Source organism: Epinephelus fuscoguttatus, linkage group LG4, assembly GCF_011397635.1.
Source record: "Epinephelus fuscoguttatus linkage group LG4, E.fuscoguttatus.final_Chr_v1".
Lineage (NCBI taxonomy): Eukaryota > Metazoa > Chordata > Actinopteri > Perciformes > Serranidae > Epinephelus > Epinephelus fuscoguttatus.
Genome location: NC_064755.1, coordinates 31949931 through 31976315, shown reverse-complemented (window position 1 = coordinate 31976315; position 26385 = coordinate 31949931). Strand labels below are relative to the sequence as shown.

At 42.6% G+C, this 26385-nt stretch overlaps 1 protein-coding gene across 2 annotated transcripts in view; it reads left to right on the top strand.

Moving 5' to 3' along the window:
* The first annotated feature begins 1188 nt into the window (after window positions 1–1188).
* Window positions 1189–26385, top strand: part of prickle1a (prickle homolog 1a) — a 34052-nt gene continuing 8855 nt past the window's right edge. The window contains exons 1-2 of one of the 2 annotated variants that reach the window (XM_049574809.1): window positions 1189–1580; window positions 25798–26001. In XM_049574809.1, coding sequence (XP_049430766.1) covers window positions 25813–26001 — 189 coding nt within the window. In that variant the 5' untranslated portion in view covers window positions 1189–1580; window positions 25798–25812. Of the gene's footprint in view, window positions 1581–18823; window positions 19062–25797; window positions 26002–26385 lie in introns of those variants that run through there. The other variant, XM_049574810.1, reaches the window with a different exon arrangement.

Here is a 26385-nt window from a genome sequence, read left to right as displayed (position 1 = left end):
GGATTCTCTTCATATCTGCAGCTCTGATAAAGCACATACACACATACAGTGACTGTTTGCAGGGAAGTGTGATACCGAATAGTAGCTTATATCCATCTGGTCCATATAAGATCTGGCACTGCAATACGTTCCATTGCTTAATGCCAGGGCTGTGTAGAGAATGAGTGACAGGTTTGAGCTTGCTAAACCTGTTCTTACTTAAGATGCATTCACACACTCAGATCTACGTGACGGTCACTGGGTCGCAACCGAGGTCAGCCAGAGATGCAGGGTCTGTTCCGGCAAGAGGGAGAGCCATAAAGGTCAAAGGGCAACCAATTAAATGGATGCATTTGTCACATTTATGTTTCATGTTTCAGCCGTCAGGTTTTAGAGACGGCAGAATTCCAAAGATACCTTCAGATCCTGATTTCAAATACAACAAATGAACCAGAGTTGTTTGGGGCACAGTGTCACTCTTGATGTCATGGAAAGGACTTATCTGGGTCACAGGAGGTCAGGGAGCTTTTAAAAGGTCCAGCAGTCAAAAATCTTATCTTAGTTGTATTTAGATTGTCAACACATGACAACCCGACAGTGGGCTGATTCTACAAGACAAATGATTCTACAAAGAGACTTTGAATGCAGCAAAAAAATGCACTGTTTTATGGGTGGTGGCCATTCCCTTCAAATCTGTGATCAGCATTTTAGACAGCTAGGCAATGGCCTGTTTTCAGAGTATGCATATAGACTTACCTTTCATGGTGCACTGTAAATAGGAGTAGTGTTACACGGTCTGTGCGAGAGAACATAAAGCACATTGTGAACCTATCATATTGGTGTAAGAGGGACAAATAGGTTTGAAAAAAGATCATATTGCTATGCGGATGGACTGGAGGTGCAAATAAGGACGTGTTTGCACTTCAAGTCTTTGTCATTGAGTTAATGGACATTAATTGTGGAGTGATCATATTTGACACAGTGAAACATTAACTTTTAAAGTTCACAAATTATTTAATTAATTCACATTTAGCCTAGACAAAGGCAAAAGTTCATATAAAGGTAAGGGCAGCCTGTAGGTAAAGGCAACAGAGGCAGATTAAGTCACTTAGTAGTTTTCAAGCACTTAAATTACGCAAACACTTCTTAAACTCCCCGCTGCAGCAGCAGGAGTTAAACTCACAGGAGCATTTGTCCACTGTGCTCCAGACTGCTCCGTCTCTCCAGGATTGGTGGGGGCTGCTTGTTTAAGCCAATAGGCAGGGAGCAACGCTAATGTCATTTCACTGTGACCGCCGAGTGGAGTGACTGGAGCACCATAGCGCACCGTGCGCCGCTGTAATGACTGAGATGTGGTGACAGCGGGTGAAGTCAGACAGACCAGACTCTCTCCCTCTCTCTCTGCGCTCCCCTCTAATGCAGCCAGTATCTGGAGTTTAAGCTTATCGCTTTGCACAGCTCTCGGTTCAGCTTTGCGGCACAGTGGTGCACCCTCTCTGGACTTTTCATCTTATGCCAATGAGACGCAGCGTGAATCGCTTTTCTTACTTCAGGAATATTGGTTCTGGATACTCGGTTTGCTGCGACTGAACGCTTTGGGGGTGAGTGGACCAAGTCTTTTGGTGTGGTTTTAAGAGTTGTTTGTGACTTTAAGTTCAGTAGTTTGGACAGTTTTTGAGTAATTTCACTACTTAGGATTGCAGCTGTATCTTTATCAGAGTTTTACGCAAAGAAAATGCCCAAAAATATGCTGTGGTGAAGAAAATGGGGAGATTTTGCCTTCAATTGCGTGGTTTTCATCAACAATATAAAGTTTAAGCAACCCAGAAAACCCAGTTTCCACTTGTGTCAGCCACTAAAAGTCACCAAACTGGCTTTAATTCCCCATCCTCCGATGCTGCTTTGCGCTTTTACGCAGCAACATTTACTCTCCCCGAGCAACCTCATATCTGTGACGCTGAAAAAACTTGGGTCAGAGACGTGGGGTGGGTTGAAGTGTGGAGTCCCCCGGGCCTCCAGATGTATGGACTCAGCTGTCGCCTGTCACTTTGGTGACAACTGGTCGGCGCTTCGTGACCGCTGCTTGTCCGCCACTGCTGGGCTCCATAGCTGTCAAGAGTGCTGTTGAGTGAGGGGGAATGTGGTCACACAGCCCGGCCACATACAGTATGAGAAGTCACTCTCACTTTCTTCAGTTCCAACCATGATGGATAAGGAGGGAACGGCTTCACCAAAAAATGCACAAGTCTTTCAGTCTAAGATTTAGTCCTGAAATGTTTTATGAAATTAAGTGGATCCATCTGGCAAGTTTTTTTTTTTTTTTTTACACAAGAAGTCAACTTTTAGAGGAACTGCCTTGTTTCTATATAGAAATCAAATCTGAAAACACTAATATCCCACTTCAGTGAGCCTGATCATGAGCCCAAAAGACCTATTAGGGTGGACATTTTTTGCAGTGCAGTCAGCTCTTTAAACACAACTCTCCCTGCATGCTGTTTGAGTGAATTCATCCCTCCTTGTGGAGCTCGCGCAGAGCTAAACATGCCATAAAGTGTTTCCTTTGCAGAACAAAGACACACCCTCAAGTTTTAAACATTTCCATTCTCAGCTGTGATACAAAGTGCTAAACCTACAAGGCACAGGAGAGCAGTTACTGTTATATTTAACCATGCCTGTCTGAGATAATATTTTGCTCTCGTTGGAGCACCAGTAAACATCACCATAAGCCATTAAGTCCCGTGCATGCCCTCTTGGGGACTGACAGAATGACAGACCCACTTGGCTCAAAAGAACGCAGAGTCAGACTGGCCTGAAATCTGTCACCATGGCCACAGCTGATAAAAACAGAGTGCTGCTGATCCCAGGACAGTTCGGCTTAAAGCCTGACAGCTAGGTGAGAGGGCAGAGCCAGGAGGTGCCTCGGCCTTTATTTGGACATGTTGGATAGACTTTGGAAGAGATTTGAGGTATGTGCAGGACAACACAAGTGGAAATGGGTTTAAATGAATGGAATTACACACTGGAGCAGTGACAGTATAAAGGAGGAACTGCAGGTTCTGCACAATGTCAGTTATTCCAATTCAGAGTGGAACACACAGGTCAAAATCCTGCTGTAACTGCACCAGAAAGCATTTTGAAACATGATCACTTCCATCCACAATTACAGCATTTTTAACCATCCCATGTTTTTTTTTTCCTTGGGACAGTGGCCAGTACAGAGAGAGCATAAAGAAACAAATATTCAGAGTGAGTGAGTGAGTGTTGTAGACAGAGATGCAGGGAGAGCACAGAACCAAGGTGGTGGTGTCACCTAGTGGCTAGAATAGAGGTTGACACCTTCACTGCCCTGGAGTTGCAGAAACTCATCAGTAGCAGTGTCTTTTCAACCTGAACTGCTAAGATTAGACCACAGGTGAATTATAAGACAATTGGCCCCTTGGCACAGATATGCAAAAGGCCCCACCACTTCTCCTTCACAGAAGCAAGACACATAGACTTTGTGGTGGTTTTGCCTTTTTTTGTTGTTGTCTTGTGTCTCTTTGTAGTCGTCGTGCATCTTTTTGTGATTATGTGTTTTTATTTTGTGTATTTTTTGGTCATTTTGTGTCTTTGCAGCTCCTTTGCATCAATTTCTGGTCTGTTTGTGTCTCTTTAGAGTCTCTTCCTGGCTGGTACGTGTTAATTTGAGTGGCATTTTGCAGGAGAAGGCCAAAGGGGGGCCCTCAGTACTTTAGGCCTGCTGGGCCTGTGCCTGGTAGGCCTGTTTAATGAGGACAGCTATTTAACTCAAGCCCTTTTTTTTCATTTAAACACTGTCATACTGAGAGATACAAAATGAGGGCATGTTGGTCTCAATCTGATACCCAAAGATGCAGAAATACAAGCTCTGTGCTGCCAAATTATTTCACTGTAAATGTTTTTTTCTGCAATATTGTGTCATTTTTAGTCATTTTGTATCTCTTTTGGGTTGTTTTGCCCCACTTTGTCATTATTTTGTGTCTCTTTGGAGTAATTTTGTGGGGTTTTTTTGGTAATATTGTGTCATTTCTAGTCATTTTATGTCTCTTTGTAATCATTTTGTGTCTCTTTTTGGTTGTTTTGCTCCATTTTGTAGTGATTTTGTGTCTCTTTGCAGTCCTTTGCATCTCTTGTGAGTCTCTTCCCGGTCGGTGCTTTTGTGTCTGTATGAGGCAATTTTGTGCCTCTTAAGTTGTTTTTGCCCCTTTTTGTCATTATTTTGTGTCTCTTTGGAGTAATTTTGTTGGTTTTCTGTAATATTGTCTTTTTTCATTGTTTTATGTCTCTTTGGAATCATTTTACGTCTCTTTTTGGTTCTTTTGCCCCATTTTGTAGTGATTTTGTGTCTCTTTGCAGTCCTTTGCATCTCTTGTGAGTCTCTTCCCGGTCGGTGCTTGTTAATTGGAGTGACATTTTGCAGGTAAAGGCAAGGGGTTCCCTAATACTTTGGGCCCATGGGTCTGTGCCTGGTAGGCCTGTTTAATAAGGACTGCTATTTAACTCAAGCCCTTTTCTTTCGTTTAAAATCTGTGATACTGAGAGATACAAAATAAGGGTATGTTGGCCTCCATCTGATACCCAAAGATGCATAAACACAAGTTCTGTGCTGCCAAATTATTTTACTGTAAATGTTATTTGTGGTGTCAACAAACTGTATATCTGCTAAAATCTGGGTCTCTTGCTTCACAGCTGCAGCTATTTAATGTTTAGATGATGTAGCAGGCGAGGCTCGTGTTAGGGGAAGCGTGAGCTGAGCTTTTACTTTAAATGATCTGCTGCAGGTGAGAATTCTCTGCAAATGTTCAGTTATTTATAGGCTAAATCATTTGCAAGTATGTTTTTGGAGCAGCTCCATGTGTCGCACATGGTTGTTCACGTCTCATTTCCAAAGCCTCAAAGTGAATCAAAGGTGCCATTAATAGAATCAAAAGACTTTGAAAGTGTTTTAGATTTTTGTGTGAACGCAGGAGGGAAATAAAAAGGCCGGTCTTATCGTAACTTTTCTTGGACACAGCAGAAAGAAACAGTTCTGATCCTCCTTCTGCCAGCTTGATGTTTACGAGTGCTCGCCTAATAAATGTGGAATATGTTGATGGTTTGTTTGAGTATCAAAGTGCATATAGGCTGGAGGATTTAGGACTTGGCAGCAGAAAGGCCTGTTTTTTGTATGAGCAGCTCATAATGCACCTTTCAACCGGAGAAGCTAGCTGTAACATTAGCACACTTGTGTGCCATTGCATTAGTGCACAGCAAGAGTGGTGGAGGTGGAGACAAATCGCAGACATGAAGCCAGTCTCAGACATAAACAGTGGGGCATTGCGTGGTGTGTGTGTGTGTGTGTGTGTGTGTGTGTGTGTGTGTGTGTGTGTGTGTCTGAGAGAAGCAGATAGACAGAGACAAAGTGGTCACCTATATGTGTGTACACGCATACAGTCTCCGACACCTACAGACAGACACCCAGCTGAGTGTGAATGAGCAGAATGTAAAGTCCCAGTGCCCGTGTGTATACGTTCCCCACTGTTGATTTAAAAGCCCAGTACCAGTGAAATGTACACAGAGGCCTGTTTGTGCAAAGCTAGAATGAATCACCCTCGCGTCCGTGTAAATCGCCTGCAAGCCAAACACTCTGGCAGCCTTTTATCCCCAGACGTGGTCCAGCTCACCGCAGCGGGGCTAAAAGCAGAGCGGGACAGGGCCGTGTGTTGTGAGGAGCTGTCAGAGGAGGCCAGTCTTTCATGGCTCTGGATGGGGAGATGTGGCACGGAGTCGGGTTGCCATAGACAAACTCCAGAGAGCAGAGCGCATTGACTGTAAACTGTTTGTGGTAGGTTGGCAGGAGGCTGGATGAAATATGGCTTGTTTAAACGCCGGTGGTCCCTGAATCTGCGGTCACCAGGGCCAGGCTGAATGGACGGTGGCCTGGATGGTCAAATTTAGGGCACTGTTACACTGCGGTTGCATAGATTGGGATGTAACCATTGTGGATGCTGCTGCCCGTGCCATGCCGTAAAGTTCTCCCTCCTGTAACTTTCAAACAGCATCATGTATGAGTGAGCGCCTGCAGCAGTGGCACACATTGGATCCACATGCTAAGCATTATTCTAAAGTGATTAAAGGTAGCTAGTGATTTAGCGCTTCCAGGCACAACTGTGTTTATTAGGAGCTGCAGGATGATGTTAGAGGAAAACGGGTTTGGCTCTCACACTGGAGTTTAATGCCCCGGCAGATCTCTGGTAACCACACGGCATAATTGCGGCACTAACCATCAGACCACCACGATGATGAAAGTCATACTTGACACACATGTTTCATTATCATCACCATGTATAGGCATGATGCTCAGCTCTGGACGCATAATAACCATGGCGCAGCGCTGCAAAACTGGTTATTATCGGCATGTCTGTGTTTGATAAAAGTGGAATAACAGACGCCGAGATGCCAAATGTCAGATGGAGTTTTCGGAAAGTTCATCCAACCCAGGCTGACACAGACATGGCTGCCTGCAGGAGAGCATGTTTTCCCCTCTGTCCTCCACATCTATAGGGATCCATCCAAGCAATCACAGCATCAAGGGCTAGAAGCAAAAGAAAACATATTACCCTGAGATAGTCATTAAAAAGCCCAGCTCATTTCCCCGGCACACAACAGGGGATTCAGATAAAGCTTTCCGGACCCACGGCTGGAAATATGCAAAACACACAGCACCCCCCTCCCCTTCCTGTGGCTCTTGTTCCTCCTTCCCTGTTGGCATTGTCACAGGGGTGGAGTCAATGAGCGTGGATGATATGGAAAAAGGTCAACAGGGTTTAAAAGTGGACTCTGCAGGGCAAGGGATTTTTTGGACTGACAACAAAGGTATTTCCTGAGTTTTTTTTCTCTGAGAGGTTACAGTTACAGATGGTGGGGACAGTCGCTGGATGTCTGCCAGAATATTCCTCTCAGAACATTTCCTCATTAAAACTTCCACCCCGTCATTTTTTACTACGCTGTTAATTAGGTTTGGAAACAAATGTATGCACACAAGAGTTTGGCCACATTCCCAAATCATACAGTGCTGGATTTTTCACATAATAACTCATTTAAAATATCTCCTAAAATACATCATAAGGAGATTAAAGGGAACACAAAGCCATAAATCAATACCTTATCCCCCTCCCGGCCCTCTCGGGAGAGGATTTAAACTGCTGCTTCTTTCTTTTCAATGGGAGACTTTTTTCATGTGGGCTAATTCAGAGATAATTCCTTAACGGGATCTTATATCCAAGAATAGCGAGTGCTCTGTATACCAGCAGAAATGTGCCACAGCTCATGCTTTACATTCATAATGAAACACTATTTCCCATCTCATATGAAGCATTAAATTAGTTTTGCTCCAGGAGTGTTGCACACTGACAGGGTTGGATTTCGAGAACAGGTTCTGAAGGGAAGCTGCCTCAAAATTTAGAACAAATGGCAGGTGTGTTTCGACAAAGGGTCTACCCACATTATGCATGCTTTAATGTTCCTGTCTTTTAAATCGATGTGATACAGCAAAAGTAATTTCATGTAAAGATAGAGAGGCCATCTCACATGATGATGTGGTTCTTGATGTCCCCAGTTGTGGCCATATCGCCCTAAAATCAGCTGTATTAGCATTTATAACTCAAATAAAAATAAAGGTGAGACAGCAAACATTCAAGTAGCTCCATGCCATTGATACGGTTTTACATTGCAGCCAATGAACAGAAGAACATCTGTCATTGCTTATGTCAAACAACTGTTTACGGCCAACAGCTCAAAATAAAGCGTTTTTACCTCCAGCATATTTTCTTAGTCAAAAATATATAGCCCAGATCATTACCAGGGTTCAGCTAGAGCTAGGTAAGTGATTAGTTGTCAACAATTAAATTTATTGCCAACTAATTTGATAATAGATTCATCGGTTTGAGTAATTTTTCATATTCTCTGATTCCAGCCTCTTGAATGTGATTATTAATTGGTGTCTTTACTCCTCTGTGTCAGTAAACTAAATATCTTGGGGTTGTGGACAAAGCAAGACATTTGAGAACGTCATCTTGGGCTTTGGGAAACACTGATGGACATTTTTTAGACCAGACAACCAATCGATTATTGAAAACAATCGACAGATTAATCACCAGTGAACATAATCATTATGCAGCCCTACAATAAAACTGAAATAATACTAGGGCGGCCTCTTACTCACCTGGTAGAGTGTGTGCCCCATATAGGCTAGATCCTCTGCAGTGGCCCGTGTTCAGCTCCAACCTGTGGCCCTTTGCCTGCATGTCCCTTCTCTTTCTCCCACCTTTTCTGTCTATGTTAGCTGTCCTATCAATAAAGGCAAAAAATAATCTTTTAAAACAAAGACATGATATCCGCTCCTAACCAAGGTGATGTACCTAGTTTTGCACATGAAGAGACACAGGTACATGCAGGAGGTAGATTGAAATAATGCGGCCGCGGTCACAAACAGTTTGGCCTAAATATGCTCTGATTGTCTGTCTCTCTCAGATTAATTCAGAAAGTCTAATTTTAAACGACTTCTTGTCAGGTGCTTACTAGCAGCATTACTTTTGTAATTCATTGTATTCAAATGCCACATTAGACTGCATTTGCTACTTAGATTGGTTTGTGACATTGAAAGTATATGCTGTGCTGTATTATTGTATGGAATTACTCCATGCTCAGTAGTCCTACACTTACTGTTTTAACTCTAAAGGTCTAACCAGGGACAGGGGTTGCAAATTAGCCGTGTCTAGAAAGCTGTATGTGTTGCATCTACTTTGTATTTTACATATGAAGCAATGTCATATGCATTTGTCCTTCTCAAATAAACAAGTAAATAAAAAGTCCAGGGACTGTAAAATGCACTTCCACCTCCACTCCTGCTGAACTCTCAAATTTTGACAGCTATGATATCATGTGTTATCGCAGGAGTTACATTTAGCAGTTGCTGCTTTATGACCTCACATATAATCAATCCGTTCACACAGAGTGAATGTATTATATCAGTTGGAAATGCATCACAGAGCAGGTCGATGTTGCAGGATGACATACAGATGGGTCAATATTGACAAAGGCCAGCTGAGGACATGTCTTGCAGAGCAGCAGCCTGAGGCCCACAATGAGCCCAGTGAACTGACACAGAAACAGTTCGTTTGGCCACAACAACCTGACGGCAGCTCCCAGTGAGCGGCCGGTTCAAAGAGCCGGCCTTTTGTTTGCTATGCTCGCGCTGTCTTCCTGTTAGGGGTTGGGCTCCCAAAGAAAACAAGAGCAGTGGCTCACCAGATGTGTACATCTATGTGTGTGTGTGCGTCCTGTCCAAACACACACACTTGACCATCCAGGGAGATGTTTTATGATGTTGGAAAGGAATAAGAAAAAAAACTTAAAGGAAAAGGCATCTCAGATTTTATGGAAAGGCATGTTATTTTTTGAAACACAGTGTGTGTGTGCCCACTCTGTCACATGTTCCTTTATGCTGGCCCATGATGCTGAAAATGGTTTGGTGTCATTAGTGACCTCAGTATTAGCAGCTCCAAAAATAACACCCCGATGCTGACAGAAACAGGCGTATTACATGTGAGGTTTCTAAGAATATGCTCTGCCCTGGAAGACTGCTATCCTTAATTGGGGGGTGATAAGGCAGCCAGTTGTCCTTTTTTTTCCACTGCACACATACAGTACATTGTGCCAACACACACACACACACACACACACACACACACACACACACACACACACACACACACACACATAGATCCCCGGCACTAATGACCCCATGTCTGGCCTGTGTATCTGCTAAACTGAGTGAGGCCTCCCGAGGGCGTCAGATTGGATCTCACTGGAGCTGGATGCACACACATACAGTACATGACATGCACACTCAGCTCACACACCTATTAACACTACCACAGGATAGCTTTCTGTGCTCTTTCCTAACTGACATCTCAAAATTCACCTTAATAAATTTTGAACTTGAAATCATGAAGAGAGTGAGGTGAAGAATCCTAGTTACCACATCTTCATCCTCACGCTGAATCCGCCCTGTTACCTTACATTAAAAAATTAAAAGATAAATGAATAAAAGAATTCCACACAGTAAAGTGTGCATAATTTAAATTTGAGAATTTGGATCAGTTTTTGGTGTCAGCAGATACACTGAATTGAGGTGTTGGAATTGGTATCTGGATTGTTTCTGAAAGTTGGACAAGTGCATCCCTACTTTAAAGTAACTCTAAAATAAAGTTTTATGGTTACTATTACGATCCGTAGTGAGAGTCAAATCAGAGACGTTGTGATTACATGGTCAGCACCATAAACACTTAAGCCACCAGGATGCCCTACAGTGCATACTTTCTTAACATACCTTACCATACCTTAACTTACTTAATGTAACATGTGCCAAAGGGTAACAAGACATAGGTTTCAGTCATCAGACCATTCTGTCTTACAATAATCAATGTGAAAATCAAGTTTTTTACCTAGTTAACATGTCTATATGATGTCTTTCAGCGTGCGACAGGACATATCATGAGTCAACACTGTGGCTGAGCATTTCTTCCTTGGAAATGCAGTTTACGAATGACAGTCGCAAAAACACAGATTCAGACTTCCAAGGTTTGTTACATCACAGACCTAAGGAACCAATCCCGTCAACTTACAAAACAAAAGGTGTCGGAGAAGAAGCAGGTGTAGCTATGTAACATATTTTGCAAGTTAAGTTTCACTTTCACTTCAACTTGTCAGAGCTGACCATTGAGAACAAGGTTTATCAAAGGCTAGCATCACATAGCCGTTTGATCATGTAGTCAAGGCAAAGGCTCATGTCTGTGTGTTTGATGAGCAGAGTCGAAGGTGAGCAGCTGACGGGTGGGACTACTTTGCATGCGTAGAGATCCGTGCATGCTGAATGAGGCAAAGGTGAAGAGCAGTGATTTTGCATTGTGCAACGCCCTACATTGATGAAACACCCTTGAATACAGTGGTGCTGCTCAAAACTGGTGGAAACACGGCTGGTTCATCAGATAGCACCAAGGTTTCGTGAATCATGGATGGAACCAGTTCAAGAACCAGAGCTAATTTGGTGGAAAAGGGTTATGATTAGGGCTTGATTATCAAAAAAAAGTCCCCAACAGAGGCTTAGGCCAAACCTGTGACTGGCCCTCCTGTCATTTTGCACAAAAGAAAGTTGACTATCCCTGGCGCTGAGTAACACCTAAGCCATTTTTAGGTAGGGTGGGATTTTTTTCACTGAAAAAAAAAAATGTCTAAACACAGAATTTTGTTGAACAGTGATGAGTTTTCACAAGTTTAATCAATGCCCGGTGAGGAACTTTAAATAGTGGAAGAAGTCAAGTTGTTATCAGGTATTACCACTTAACATACATGCTGCCATTCTGGTATCCCACCTTATCACTTATTTACGAATGCAAAAAGATCGTGTCCCACCAATAATCCATAGACAATATATCACAAGTGTCAAAAAATATACATCCAAACCACAAAGAAAACAATGAAAGGCATCTCAATGTGGCAAACAGATGCACACATCATCATATATGAGTTTACCTCCCAAGACGTAGGACCTCCAAACATGTATAACCTTTGTCCTCTTCAGAAATGTGAATATATTAGACACACATATATTGATATATTCTCAGTTGAACAAGACTAAATCTCCAGTCGGACATCACATAATGAGAGCAGGTCTAGATTTTGAATGTGAGTCACGTGAGGAGGTTAAAGGGTCAACGACATCAGAGCAACAGGGAGCCTTACAGCGGAGATCATTGGGCCTCTCCTCTGCTCTTTCTGCTGTTTTTACTACCACCTTAATGACTTAAATTGTGTCCAATTAAGCAGAGCTGGAAAGAAGCATCCCCGCTCTCAGTCGTCAGAGTTCCCTCTGTGCTGTGGCACTGGAGCATGTGTTTAATTAGAACGCTCTAAAAAGACTGTAACGGAGTGTTTCTCCAGGAATGTTAATCATTAGTGGGATCCTGACTGAGCAGCTCTTAACTGTTTCAGAGTATTGTTGGATTCCTTGGTTTGCCTTTTGAAGCCGTGCGGCTCAGGAAAATGCTTCCACGTGTGGGAATTGCCAACTTTCTCTTCCTTAAAAAAAAAAAACAAAAAAACCCCGCAGCCTCTCCTGCTACAACCACTTGCTCGTCATGCCCGAGTATTGGCTGTTTTGTTATGGCGGTCTCATTCATGTGTCCGTTTGAGCCCGGGGGCTGGAAACACACAGGAAATAGCTTTCTTGCCATGAATATACTGTTGAACTTCGAGGAAAGGTGAGGAGGAACGCCCAGATGTGTGAAGCTGAGGTGGTGTGTGAGCTTGAAAGTATGAAGTCTTAAAATTTGGTGAAGTCTTGGAGGTGAACCTGGACACTGATGGGGCTCTGTTTCAACACGAGTGATCAAACCTTTTCAGAAATAAAAAGTGCTGGTGAAAACATCTTGGTTGAACTCATTGGTTTAAGGCGCTTATGGGGCTGTTTTGTAATTTTATGTCTATGTTCTCAGTTTGTCCACGGAGACCACACATGACAGGCTTTGCTGATCCAGTGCCTTTGTCAGTGCAAGAGAGTAGTGTAAGAGCAGCCCATTCATCCTCAGCCCACTCTGTGTGTAGACAGCCACAGGCTTTTGTTGAGTTATAGTGTCCTCAAATAAAGGGGCTTCCTCCCTTTAACAGCCCCAGGAGCTCTGTCGCTCCACTTCCAATTGTTCCCAATGAGGTCCAGCTTTTACAACTAGGTGAGAGGGTGTCAAATTGAGGGTGAAATATGAGCTGTCCCAAACGTACATCTCCGCAGTGTTTGGCCAAATCAGTTAAGACAGCGGTGTAGCTTCTGATAAGGTGAAGACACAAGCAGCGCGCTGGCTGACACCGGGCTTTGTTCAGCATAGGTGTGTTATGTGTTACAGGTTGCTCCATGGAAACCGGACAGCATTACATCATGCATGACACAACGGGGTTACAGCAAATTCAATAAAGCAGAATTAAATGGGCAGATAAGTAATATCATTCATAGATTGCTTCCATGAAATCAGGGCCAAATTGACATCATCTGCTCAACAAGTATTATGTTGTTGGTTTTATACAACGGCATTACATACTGTAATTTAATAATCATGCACAGACAGCTCAGGATTTAAACACTGTGACCTTTTTTGTTGCTGTTTGGGAAGTCGGAAAATTAGATTTTCAGTCAGAGTTGAAAAGTTCAGGAGTAATTTAGTCCAATAAATCTTTAAACCTCTCATTTTTTCATTTTGATTTTTCCCACTCAGAAGAAACACACATGATCTTTAGCAAGGTCAAGTGTCAAATGAGTAGATATTTCTCTTTTTTTTTTTTTTTTTTTTACAAGTGTCTCTTGTCAGAAACTAAGCTTAAATCTAAGCTTTGCCCTCAGCTGCCTCCGACGTGTCAGAGTGAAACAGTAAAAAGGGGTTATGTGAGGGTTACAGGGCTAACAAGCCCACAGTCTGACCTGAGTTTGTCAGCGCCAATCTAGCTAAGTCAATATCAATGCGCTGACTGCTCCACCAGTTGACCTTTTCCTCCCTCTTTCAAGGCGTAAAAAAGGATTGTTGTTACAGTAGAGTGATAGGCTTTTATTGGCCTTTATAACTGAGGCTTTTGTTGGGCCTGTGTCCTGCTAATAACCGTTGGCAAGTCGTTTAAATCTTGAGAATGCCCACTTTTTATAAGGTAGCTCACACACCAGTGAGAGCTGCTCCCAACAGCGGTCATCAGTGGCGGTGAGTTAGAGACTGACCTTCCCTTTGCCCCCTTTTGCACCCCAATTTATGGCATTTCTCAGGACTCAAATTTGTCTTGTTTAAACTGGTTGCTTTAGTATTTAGGTCACACTCATATCCATCTCTGTGCTAAGTCTGTAAGATACTGTGTTTAGCTTTGACTGGATGCTTTGTTTTATGGGTCCCCTTCTTCAAGAACGTGTTTGGGCCAGAGAAGAATGCAGCTTTATCGTGGGGCGTTGGTTCTGATGACGATCATCTCTGTCCTGTCATTGTCAGGGCATGCTGGTCATGGACTACCACGCCGCCAGCACAGGGCGTTTTTTTTTTGTTTTGTTTTTTACAGCGGGGAGAAGGTGCAGACCAGGTGTGAGGTGCCGTTCAGGTCATTGTGGCTATGACAGGGCTATGACAAGGGAATGGGTCATAAAGCCCCGGGGCCATAGATTTATGGGTCATCTGGTGCTCTGAGGTCAAAGGTCAGGGATGCGTGACTTGTCGAACTTTATATTATTCAACCATCTGAGGTGAACCTTGAACTGTGCAGCCGGCTACCTCTAACTATAGAGTTGTGTGATCTCAGAATAAGACTAAACAGTCGTCCTCACCTTGGTTCATTGTCAGAACCACTGATTCTCATTTACAATTTCACTGAAGATGTCCCCACATTTGAACTTCAAAGATATCTGTGATCACTGCTTTGAACTTTTAAACTTGTTTCTCAACTTTGTTCAAAGTCGGCAACTTTGAAATGCACAGAAACAGTTTAATAAAGGACAAGTGTTTCCCCTCTAAATTCATATTGGTGTTGCAGAATAGACTATGCAACTTTTACCCACATTATTTTGTATGTCTGCAAAACTCCCAGACAAAAATAATAATAATTTATTGTGCTGTTTCAGTGCTAGAGCTTCATCCTTGAAGTAGTTCAAAGGGGCCATTGTTTATTTTTACTATATAATTCATTTTAGAAGTGAGCCCACTGTGAATGAGAGTCATAAGAGTGACAACTTTAACACTCTGGTCTTAGTCATATCCAGCACCCAAAAATCTTTTTTAGATGGAGGTCCCTGAGGTGAAATCTATCAAATGAGGGTTTGTTACCTAATGTGTGACAATTTAGGGGTCCTTGACACAAAAATGTTTGGAAACACTAGCCAACGCTATCTCTACTAACAACAAGTTGCATTTTTTTTTAGACAATGTGGAGTTTTGTCTGCAAATTATGTCCAGGTTAGTTAACTATCTTAGCTTTGCATTTCATGAATGTTCCCTCAAAAGGCAGGATGCTGTGTTGTCCCTCCCCTCAAAGAATTGCTAATGGAGCAGGGTGCAGAGTCATTTGGACCAGCACAAAGGCCTGAGGTTTGCTGTGAAAGGCTGCCTCTCTGCTCCCTGGCCTTGGCTGCTACAATGGCTTTGTCCACACAGCCACACACTCACACCTACAGCAGGAACCCAAATATTAGTCTGTAAACTCTCAGAATGTGTGTCATCTGTCGTGTTTTTCTGTTTTAGATAAAAGTTTACTTGCTTTCTTTTTACTGAAAGAAGCATTGATGTGTCTGAGTTGCATTAATTTTCATTTAAATGGCAGGGAAATGACGGTCACCAGTCACCTCCCACACTCTGATATTTTAGCACATGATGGTGTGAATGTGAGGAGTGTGGGCAAGCAGAGTTTCATGCTGTCGGCCATGCAAAGGTGTGTGAAACATGGAATAAGTGTCAGTCTTCTTTCCTCTCTTTTATGGGTGATATTTTAATTAAACATGACATGCTAACTTTCTCACCAGTTAGTATGTAGACAATGATGTTCTGCCACATTTAGTAAAACGTATCAGCCGTGATCTTTGATCTGATGAAAGGATATTGTGGACTTCGTGGCAAACTAGCTTTTTATTTTGTGAATGTGTCCTAAATGATCATTGGCAGAATTGTGCATGCAAATCAAATATTATGTGGTGATTGTCATTTCTATGCTATGTTAAGATACACTGCTTCCGCTTTTTAGCAGCACTGAACTTTGTGAACCCTTTTATATAAGCCCCACTTAAAAACCCCACGGTGTAAATTCTTCACGCATGTGTTCGAGTTCACCGAATTACATCCTGACGTCAGCTCCACAAAATTAAACAGCTTCTAAATGTTAATAAAGAAAGCAGTCGTAGCTGTTTAATGGATTCCTTGCTTCCCAGTAAAATGTTCTATTGCTTTGTTTTACAGTCTTAAAGTATGTTAACCCTCTGCTGCAAAACTCTGTGTTGAAAAGGAAGAGCTGCTTAGTTTCCCGTACTCACAATTCTGTTCTCCATAAAACATGTCTGTTTGGGCGAAAGTAACGCTTTGATATTACAACCGAGCAACCGTGAAATGATGCAAAAGGTGCAACTGTCCGCAGTTTGACCTGAACTGGTCACTTTTGTTTTCTGAGGCAACAGGAAGAGAAGCACGCTCTAACATTCCTGCAGAGGTGAAGGAGAGGCGGAGGTCAACTGCGTCCAGGGGAGTTTCACTAGATGGGTGGATATGTACATTTGGCTTTATAGAGCACGTTTATAATTTTAGTTCCTGTCCTAGCAGCACATGATGAAGCAAACAGAAGGCTTGGAGGTAAGCCAGCTCTGTAAGAGACATGCAGTGTTGATCACTTTTGGTGTGTTTTCTAAGGTTTGCTTCAAAAGACATGTTTTGGATATGAAGATATAAAGGTACTGAAATGTGTCTGCAACTAAAAAATGCCTGATACAAGTTTCCAAAGCCCAAGTTGACATGTTTAAATTGCTAGTTTTGTCTGAGCAACTGTCCAACACACAAAGGTTTTCAGTTTACTGTCATAAAAAAACAAAGAATAGCAGCAGGTCACCACAATGTATAAAACTGAATTAGTGATATCTGCCTTAAAAATCAGTAAAATGATTAACTTATTATTAGAATTGAAAAGATTTGTTTTCTGTCAATCGGCTAATGAAGTAATGGATCAGTTGAACTGGTAAAGCTTTGAACTATTGTATAGTTTCTGTACCAGCCAGGCAGTTTACAATAAAAAATACAACGTAAAAACAAATTGCAATGCTACAACTCCAACCACACATAGTTGGCTGAAATAATCATTAGCAAAAGTAATCTTAATCATCAATAAACTTAACAAATTGTCTTTATTATTGCTACCGGTTCTGCTTTTACGTGTACATTGCCTGTATTATTGTCAAAGTATTTGTAAAATTCTAATTTCACAAATGGTTGCCTTCTCACCATGTTATGCTAAGTTTCTGTCAGAACATTAGCTTGCTAGCATACATTCTGTGCATGAGCATGATACGCACAACCCCCCCCCCCCGCCCCCCAAAACATTTGGGCCTAATCCCATGTCATATTTTTACTCCAACCCCACTTTAGAGTGCCACCTTGCCAGTTGGAACAAAGTTACAAGGGTCAGTGCTTGAAAACCTTCTCTATAATATCGGACAACCCTTCAACACCCTGATACCTCATCGGTATGCTGGTGTTCATGTAAACAGATGCAGTGAGGGTTGCTAGGCATAGCGTATGCCATCTTCTTGGAGTGCGTGGACTACAGGGAAGCTTCTTTGCGGTTGTCAGGATGCTTGACAACTTAAGTTTCACGCTATTAATCAATTAAACAAGTCATCAAATAGAAAAAGAACGCTGCTTCATCACAAGGCCACTAGCGGTGCTCTGTAGGCTAATATTAGCATACCATGCTTCTACCCTGCCAGTCTGCACTGATATTAGAGGAGCAGTAACAAGTGCAGCAACTTCGCTGCTGGACTTAAGCTAATTTTCAGGCATCATATGTCATCAAACAGAGGAAAATGTGACCAAGATATCAACGTACTAGCAATTTCTTTTGTCATTCTTCTTATAAAGAAATGGACCTGTACTTTGAAATATCATTTAACTAAGATAATACAATGGTTAGCACACTTCTTAAATCTTGATTAACCTCTGTTTGGAGGAGCATGTCACCCTAACACTTAAATTCTTTGCCCAAGAATTGGGACACCCTACCCCTAGAAGTGAACGCGGTAAGGGGTGTATTGAGATTGGGCCTTGGTACCCTCTAGTGTCGGCTCCATTGCTACAGCCTTGTTTCTGTAGCATTTTGGTAAACTCAACCTCAACTTCAACCTTATATTATAGTATGACGACATTACTATTCCCACAATACAGTTACACTGTGTATTTTGCATGACTTTGCAAAGCTGAGCTGAACAGTGTTGGACATTTTCAACCCTCACTCAGACAATTTTAAACATAAAACAGCTTTGTGGTTGAAGTCATTTTTTGTTAAGACTGCCTATGAATCACATATTAAAGGTCTGATTGCTGAGCTCATTCAGACTTGCTGACATCATGTTCAGTCAGAGGGACGGGTGATGTGAGGCTGGGCCAGGATGTTGTAGATGCTAGGAAGCAATATTTCATTGCAGGATAAATAAAGCATCTTTTGTTCACCCGACACGACAATCGCTCTGTAATCATAAAGCCGTAGTTAGCAAACAGCTGTCTGTAACTTAGTGACATTTTAGTGCGCAAGAGAGGAGAGACAAACCACCAGATAAACCAAAGGCTGACTCTAATGTTCACCACCTTCCCCACATCTTTGAGCCGTTGATAGGGAAGGAGGACGAAGAATGTCATGTGAAAGCTGTTGTGGAGATGGGGCGGTCAGTGTGGTAAAACGAGCTCTGCCATCACTGATGTGCTACTTAAAAGCGCAGTTCCTGTGTGCTGGAGCTCTACCGGTGGTTCTCATTCGGAGGCATATGTTTGAAGTACAAGGGGAGGGTCAGCGGAGGAGAGACGCCTCAGTCTTCCATACCCTGCCATGACTGGCTGCTCTGAGGTTAAGGGGCCGGGCTGAGGTTGGGAGGGTTGGGTTGGGGGGAGTGAGGGAGGGAGGAGGCGGAGGCGGAGGAGGAGGAGGAGTGGTGGTGGGTGAGAGAGACAAGGGTGGGATGACCATCTGGTTGAGCTCCTCCATGTACACGCACACGCACACACCCCTCTCAAACACTCTCTCCCACACACTCAGACAGACATCTCCCTGACTTTTTACAGTCTGAGCTTTGATATGGGCTGTTACTGTGCTGACAGCTCTGGTAGAGAAGGCTGACTGCTTCTGTCCTGGAATCAGAGCTCTGAGGATTTTTTGCATAAAGATATGGAGCCCAGAGGCTGAGGAAGAAACTAGGACTGGATATAGTTGTGATTAGATCCTTTTTCCTGCTCGTCTCAGGAGAGTTGGCCTAAACTGAGGTAAGACCGGCGGGGAAATGACTGAAGATGTAATGTTCTTTTTTAGAGGTATGTGCTTTGTTTGTAGTGAGGCTGTAAGAGAAACTACTTGAATGAGTGGATATTTAAGTATTGCAGCATGTAGAAGCTTTTTGAGTCTGATGCAGATTTGTAAATTTAAGGCATGTACATGAAATCTCTTGGATTATTTAGTTTAATGGATGTGTGGTTTAATTATTAATCAGTGTTTTGCATGATTCACAAGACATGCAGCACATCACATGAAGGTGAAGTTCTGTGCATCTTCTCTTCAAGACTTTTCTCCACTGAGATGCTGTGAAAGAGTTGATTTTAGGTCCCCTCTACAGCGAGCTGAATTTACTGGGATATAAATGTGTTTGATGTCTGCTATGTGACAGCAGCACGTGTGTGTGTTGAGTTAAGTCTGGCCAGCGCATGCAGGTGGTCTCCGAAGTGTAGATCTCTGTGGGGATGTCACTCCCATCCATTTGGTCTTGGAAAAACACTCCCTGAAAGGAGGCCTCAATGAGCTGACCAAGCCATGTAGCACCTCAACACTGCACACGGAGCTCCTCTTTAGGTCTCCTGTCAGCCAGGCTCAGGCTTTAAGCAACTGATTGGATTCAAATCTTCTGCAGACTGAAATGCCATTAATGAGCATCCTTGATTTAATGATAGTTAGTTGGTTTATTGGATCATTCATTTGCAAGTTTAACCTTAAAAGCTGATTTACTTAGCTACACGTGAGGCTGCTGGTTCACCTAAAGATCAAATTGTTTAACTAATCTGATCTGGCCTGCAGTTTGACGATGTTAGTTTGTTGGATCACTTTTTTTTTCCAACAAGGGATACAACAACAGTGCTAACAGTTGACAGGCTGTCATTTGAAGATATTTGTGCATACAGGGATATGCAGCGAGTTCAGACGTATCTCTTCTGACATAAAAAACAGATTTGTTTGAGTTAAAGCTCAAGTAAGCAGAGACTTTGAACAGAAAATCTTGTTTTTCTCTTCAAGTAGAGCCTGTCCTGCATTGCTGAGCTCGCAGGAGCCAAGTTAAACATGTCGGGCCGGTCCAAACTGACAGAGAGCACTGTGTTGGGTTGTGTGCTTGTCCATCATCCACTTCCTAGAGGAATATAGACAGTAATTCAGACCAGAAGCTGCTTATTTTCCCTGTGCACTCTCTCAAGGGTTGTTAATGCAATACTCCAGTGTCTGGATTTTTGGGGGGACTCTGGTTTAAGTGTTGTTGAATGCTCTTTAAAAATGTCACTGACTTGCTATATTTATTGGTCAGTCACAGTATGAGGTCCCATGAGAGGTTTGTTTCCCACAAAGTGATAAACAACATTACACTGTAGGTTTTTAAGGGTGAATACAGTTTTGTTCCTTAATGAATCAAGTTATAGTATAGTATGTAAAGCTTGTTTGAATGTAAAAATTCAACAAGACTATCAGAGTCATTGTGCCCTTTCTTTCTAGAACACAGGCACCTTCATTCACTCTAAATATCTTGTGGGATGTGTCAAACTTTTCATTCACCAAAAACCATTCAAAGTGTTCCAGCTTGCCTCTTTCACCTGCCATGACTTACATTTCATCTCTTTTGTGGAACAAGACACATTAACATTTTCATACATGTCAGTCACCCTGTTTCAGCCTCAGTCTCATAGCACCCCCGCAACCCTCTGGCCCCTCTGTGGGCAGATCAGTCAGATATGCAGGCCTGCAGCTCCCAAAGCCATGTTAACAAGCACCTTTACAAAAGAGCGAGAGGCTGTTAAACATTCAGGACTGCAGGGGTCTGGCAAGTGTGGGAGGAGGGCAGGGAAGGGGGAGTGGAGCAGTGAGGAGGGGGAGATGAAGAAGTGAGCTCACAAACCATACAGCCCTTGTTGGGAGAGAAACTTAAAAAGCCAGCACAAGTGATGAGTCAGTGAGTTAACAACATGAAACATGAATGGGTTACTGAACGCAACTACTGGGCACGGGCCCAGGGGCCGATGTGTCAGAGGCCCTCCTGACCCTCACCTGCAAAATGTCACTCAAATTAAAACGTACTGACCAGGAAGAGACTCAAAAAGACCACAAAGAGATGTAAAGGACCTGCAAAGAGACACAAAACAACTACAAAATGGGGCAAAACAACCACAAAAAGACAGAAAATGATGACAAAGACACATAAAACAACTAAAAAAGACACAATGTAACAAAAAAAAAACACAAAATGACATCAAAGAGACACAAAATGATAGCAAAGAGACATAAAATGACCAAAAAAGGCACTATATTGCAGAACCCCCCCCCCACAAAATGACGTCAAGGAGACACAAAATATCTACAAAATGGAGCAAAACAACCAACATGACACACAGTGATTATGAAGACACGGTATTACCAAAAAAAACACAAGAATTATGTTAAAGAGACAAAAAATAACTATAAAAAGGCATCAAACAACCAAAAAACGACACAAAATGACCTCAAAGAGACACAAAATAGCTACAAATAGGGCAAACAACCACAAAGAGACACAAAGCAGCTACAAAGAGACATAAAATAACTATTAAAAGGGGTCAAACAACCACAAAATGACCTCAAAATGATCTCAAAGAGACACAAAATAACTATAAAATTGGGCAAAACAACCACAAAGAGACACCAAATGATTACAAAGAGTCATAAAACAGCCAAAAAAGACACAATATTAAAAATAAAAAAACAAAATGACCTCAAAGAGACAGGGAAGGCTACAAAGAGACAGAAAATGAACATAAAAAGGGGTTAAGCAACCCAAAAAAGCACAAAATGAGCTCAAAGAGACACAAAATAACTACAACATGGGGCAAAACAACCACAAAGAGACACAACATGAGTGTGCCCAGTGGCTCATGGTCTCATAATCCACCCATGGTTGGTAAGTCAGTATGGTTAAGTTAGTTGGCTCAGTGCTTCTGTCCTTTAAAAAGTTAAGGAAGTGTTCTAGGCAGGGTCGGAGGAAATGAAGTGCATGACACTCAAAGGAAAAATTAATATGCAGGCAGATGTGGTTATATGAGAAAGGCGCTCACATCGAGCTGTGTACATCCTTTATTCCTCTTTGCGGGCCTGGCTTAAGTTCAACCCTGACATTCCTGTGAGTCAGGTTTGGCTGTGTGAGACATCCTTGCGGAGACTTGGCCAACATGTGAAAGCAAACATCTTTCTAACAAATGTAGCGCATGAGTGAGTCTGTGCCTGATAAAATGCGAGGCTGTGAAGTCGGAGTCTCTCCGGGCTCCTGACTGAACCTGCCTATAGTTAGCCATCTCCCATGTGAAACCCAAGCTGCTCTCAAACAAGGCCACATTTTTGCAGGTTATTTTGGTCTCATTTGCAAGTCAATAGATGCGAACAGAACAAGAGAGTGTCTTCTTGCTGCCCCCCCCCTCCCCCCTCCTCTCTCATCTGAAGACAGGTTATCTGGGTTTGAGGGCTTTAACTGTCATGTATAAGGAGATAACACACCACATCTTCAGGAGGAAAAAAAAAGACTTGCATCGAGATAAACAGGCTCTTGATGGAACAAGCTTTCAGTGGATTCCTCCACAAAGACACCATTGTTCAGGACATCAGAGGCGTTTTAATGGGACGTGTCATAAGCCAATCCGCCTGACTTGACACTTTGTGGTATAATGCAGGCACAAATTCCAAAAAAAGCCCATGAATCTACTGCCGCCACAATCCATCACACTTAACCCTGATAGCCTTTGGGCAGGCTCAAGGAAGGCGTGCCAGTCGTTGGCAGCAGCGAGGCCACAGGGATGACTTGTCCTTGAGGAAGATGAGTTGATATGAATAGCCAGTAGTCGCCTGGCTTGGCGTGCGGGGTGTGCAGCACTTAATCATCCTCAGGGGAGTCTGCTGTGCCACTATCTCAGAAAGAGTTGTCACTGAACAAGAAGCAGGGTACATGAGCATACAGCTGACTCTGACAGGGTGTTTATGCTGCTGTGAGTGTGTGTGTGGACCAGTTTAGCCTATAGTAGCCTGTGTCTATATATCTGCACGCCATCGTCAGTGTTAGCTCCAGTATAAATGTGTGCATTCCCTCTTCATGTATGCATAGGAGCCGCACACTCCCAGGGACAGCCAGGCATATATATCATTCCAGGAGAGAGCGCAGATTTTCAGGCCCCTTTACTGTCACATTGGTGTTCAAAGGCCGCACTCGAGTGTGTCTGGTTTTCTCAGCTGTCTCTCCGCGGCCCTCGGTGCCCTTGCCGGCCATAGGGGGTAGAGGCTTTGGGGGGTGGTGGTGGTGTAAGGGCCAGGCTGCTGGACGCTGGCTGGCTGGGTTCCCATTTGATCTCAGCCAGAGCCTTTGGCCTGTGAGAGATGACCACAACTGGACACACATTCATCATCTTCCTCTCTGCTTGGTCCTGCACAGGAAACAAAGTGGGCTTATAGGAGGGATTTGGTTCGTAACTAATGATCATTCAGCTCAACTCAATTTGTCAAAATGCATATCTTTAATCCCTTAAGTGAAACTATGCAGCTAGTAAAAGAACAAATAATATGTTCTTCCTCATTCTTGCTCAGTTCAGTAAAATAAGGGGTTTTGCTGCTACAGCCTTAAGTGGTCTACTATGACCAATAGCATTATGGCTAATGTTAGCTATTGCTATTCAACAGATGTTACTGAATAAGCTGACTTGACAATAATTCCATTATTTATTTGTTTTATTTTTTCCAGCTATGCACTGGTTATTTTTTTTTTAATCTTTGTTGCCACTCAGGGTTCCTGCAGCTTAAGGCAAGTCAGATTTAAGGTCTTTTAAGACTTTATTAATGTCATTCTGAATGAAATTTAAGAATAATTTTACAATAACCAAAATATAAGACTGAAAACAGGGTGTCTACAGGTCCTTAAAAAGTCTTAAATTGTCTTAAATTCAGATTTGATGACAGACAATGGGACAGACCGAAGAATAATAAGAATAAGAATAATGAATAGCATTTATGACAGTGATGAGATTTTTTCTTTTTACATTAAACACATTAAACTTAAACTCACCCAACTGTTGTCATTTTTCCTTACTGTCAATTTTGAACTGACACCAGTGTGTTTACTTGTAAAGAGTACATACTAGTGTATTTCCTATGTGTATTTCCATTGTAGATTTGGTCTCAAATTTCATATAAAATGTTATTAAAAAAGTCTTAAAAAGTCTTGAATTTAACGTTGTTATGAACTGACATCCATTTGGACAATTTTGTCCAAATGTTTATTGTAAAATGGCTGAGACAAGATGTTGTTGGTGAGTTGGTGTTTCTCTGCACATGGGATTCCATTTCTTTGATTCCCATCGTGACCAGTTTGAAAAACTTCTTGCATAAAATGCACCAAACCTTGTTGCCTTGTTGCCCACAAAATCTTGGTTGAATAGTTGAGTATGTCTGTGTGTCATCAAGGGTACCAGGGTACCTAACATTTTTAAGACTTTAACACCAGACGTTTTAATACCAGTTAAGGCCTAATTATTGATATCACTGCTTTTTAAGACTTTTTAAGGATCCTTTGGAAACCCTGCTACTGTAGTACAGTCATGTCTGCATAGTTGCGGCTGCAGAGAAAACCATTAGTGACTCTGGCCACCACCACACACATAGATCAACACTGTACCAGCCTTTGATCTCCTCGCTCTAGTCCTCTCCCTCTGCTGCATTGTCAGTGTCCAACCGAGTATCAGTCGACCCCATCCATCCAAGTGCCCCTCTGTTCATCTCTCTCTGCTACCTCACCTGTCTGCCATTGTTGTGTCCATCTAAAAGATGAAAGGATGATGAGACACTCACTGCAGCAGGTTGGAAAACAAACAGTCCAAAGAAAAAAGGGGAGATGAAGGGAGCGACCAGACTTGTGGACATTCCCCATATGGTGGCCCTCTCTTAAGGCCAGGCCTGTGTTTATACAGACCTCAGGCTCAACTGATCAAGCCAGCATCAGATCCCATGTGGTGGCCCCTCTCGGGACAAAGCATGACGTAGCATCTCAGTAGGCTCAATGGTGACTCATTCAGACCTAAGCACCACAGATAAGGTGAAACCTAAAGATTTAGCAGCCAGCGTCTGGTGTTGTTCCTGCTTTTGAGTTGTTGGCAAACTGACTTACAGTATAGGAAAGGAATGTGAGGTCTGCGCAACATGGGCGTACATATAAGCAACTCTGAATTCAGCATGTATTTATGAATAGCTAGCTGCTTGTTATTGTCACTATAATGAGATCGGACGTCACCTCATGAAGCTTTGGGAATTTCCTAATGGTCTCTATATCCTCAAAACCACATGAGGAGGACACATGTTTAACTGCCACCACAAAAGCAGTGAAAGGGTATAGTTCTGTTTATGAGTGTCTTTATGAAGTAGACTCATCACCAGAAGTGAACCAAGAAAAGCTTGCTCAGATACCATAATGGGCCTTTGAGGGGGGGGCTGTGAGCCTCATGAAAGAGACAGTGATGTTGTGATTCAGCCGGTGGTTAACATTTAGCGGAATGGCACTGACACGAGAGAAGTGGATTAGATGGCGTGGGGATGGCGAGGATTGGTTGATGTAATGGCTTGTTGACCGACATTTTGTTTTGTTGTCTACTTCAATCCTTCCTCCTCTTCTTTCTGTCCCCACCCTCAATTTCTCTTTCTTCCTTCCTCCTCTCCATCCTTCCATCTTTTGCTTTGCCTGTCTAGTAAAAAGAGAGTCTGATGAGCCTGGCGAGTGCAGCAGTGTCGGCGGCTGGCTTCCAGGGCGGAGCACGCCAGCGAGACTTGATGATGGAGCACAAAGTCAGCAAGCTGACTACAGGCTTTCAGCGCAGCTCCACTTCTGATGACGACTCAGGCTGCGCGCTGGAGGAGTATGCCTGGGTACCCCCTGGCCTTAGACCTGAACAGGTGAGCAAAATATCTCTCATAGTGGACTCTTTTTTTTACGGTGGCCCTGAGGGTCAAAACACAAAAACATTTTAGAAAACACAACATTTGACGAAACATGTTGAAGAAAATAAACAGCATTTCAGAAAACACATTTTACAAAACACAACAACATGCCAGAAAACACAACATTTCAGAAAACACGACACTTTATGAAACACAACATTTCTGAAAACTTGAACAGGTGAGAAAAATATCTCTCACAATGGACTATTTTTCTACGGTGGCCGTGAAGGTCAAAAAACAAAAACATTTTAGAAAACACAACGTTAGACAAAGCACATTTAACAAAACACTGCAACATTTTGTGAAACGCATTTTACAAAACACAACAGCATGTCAGAA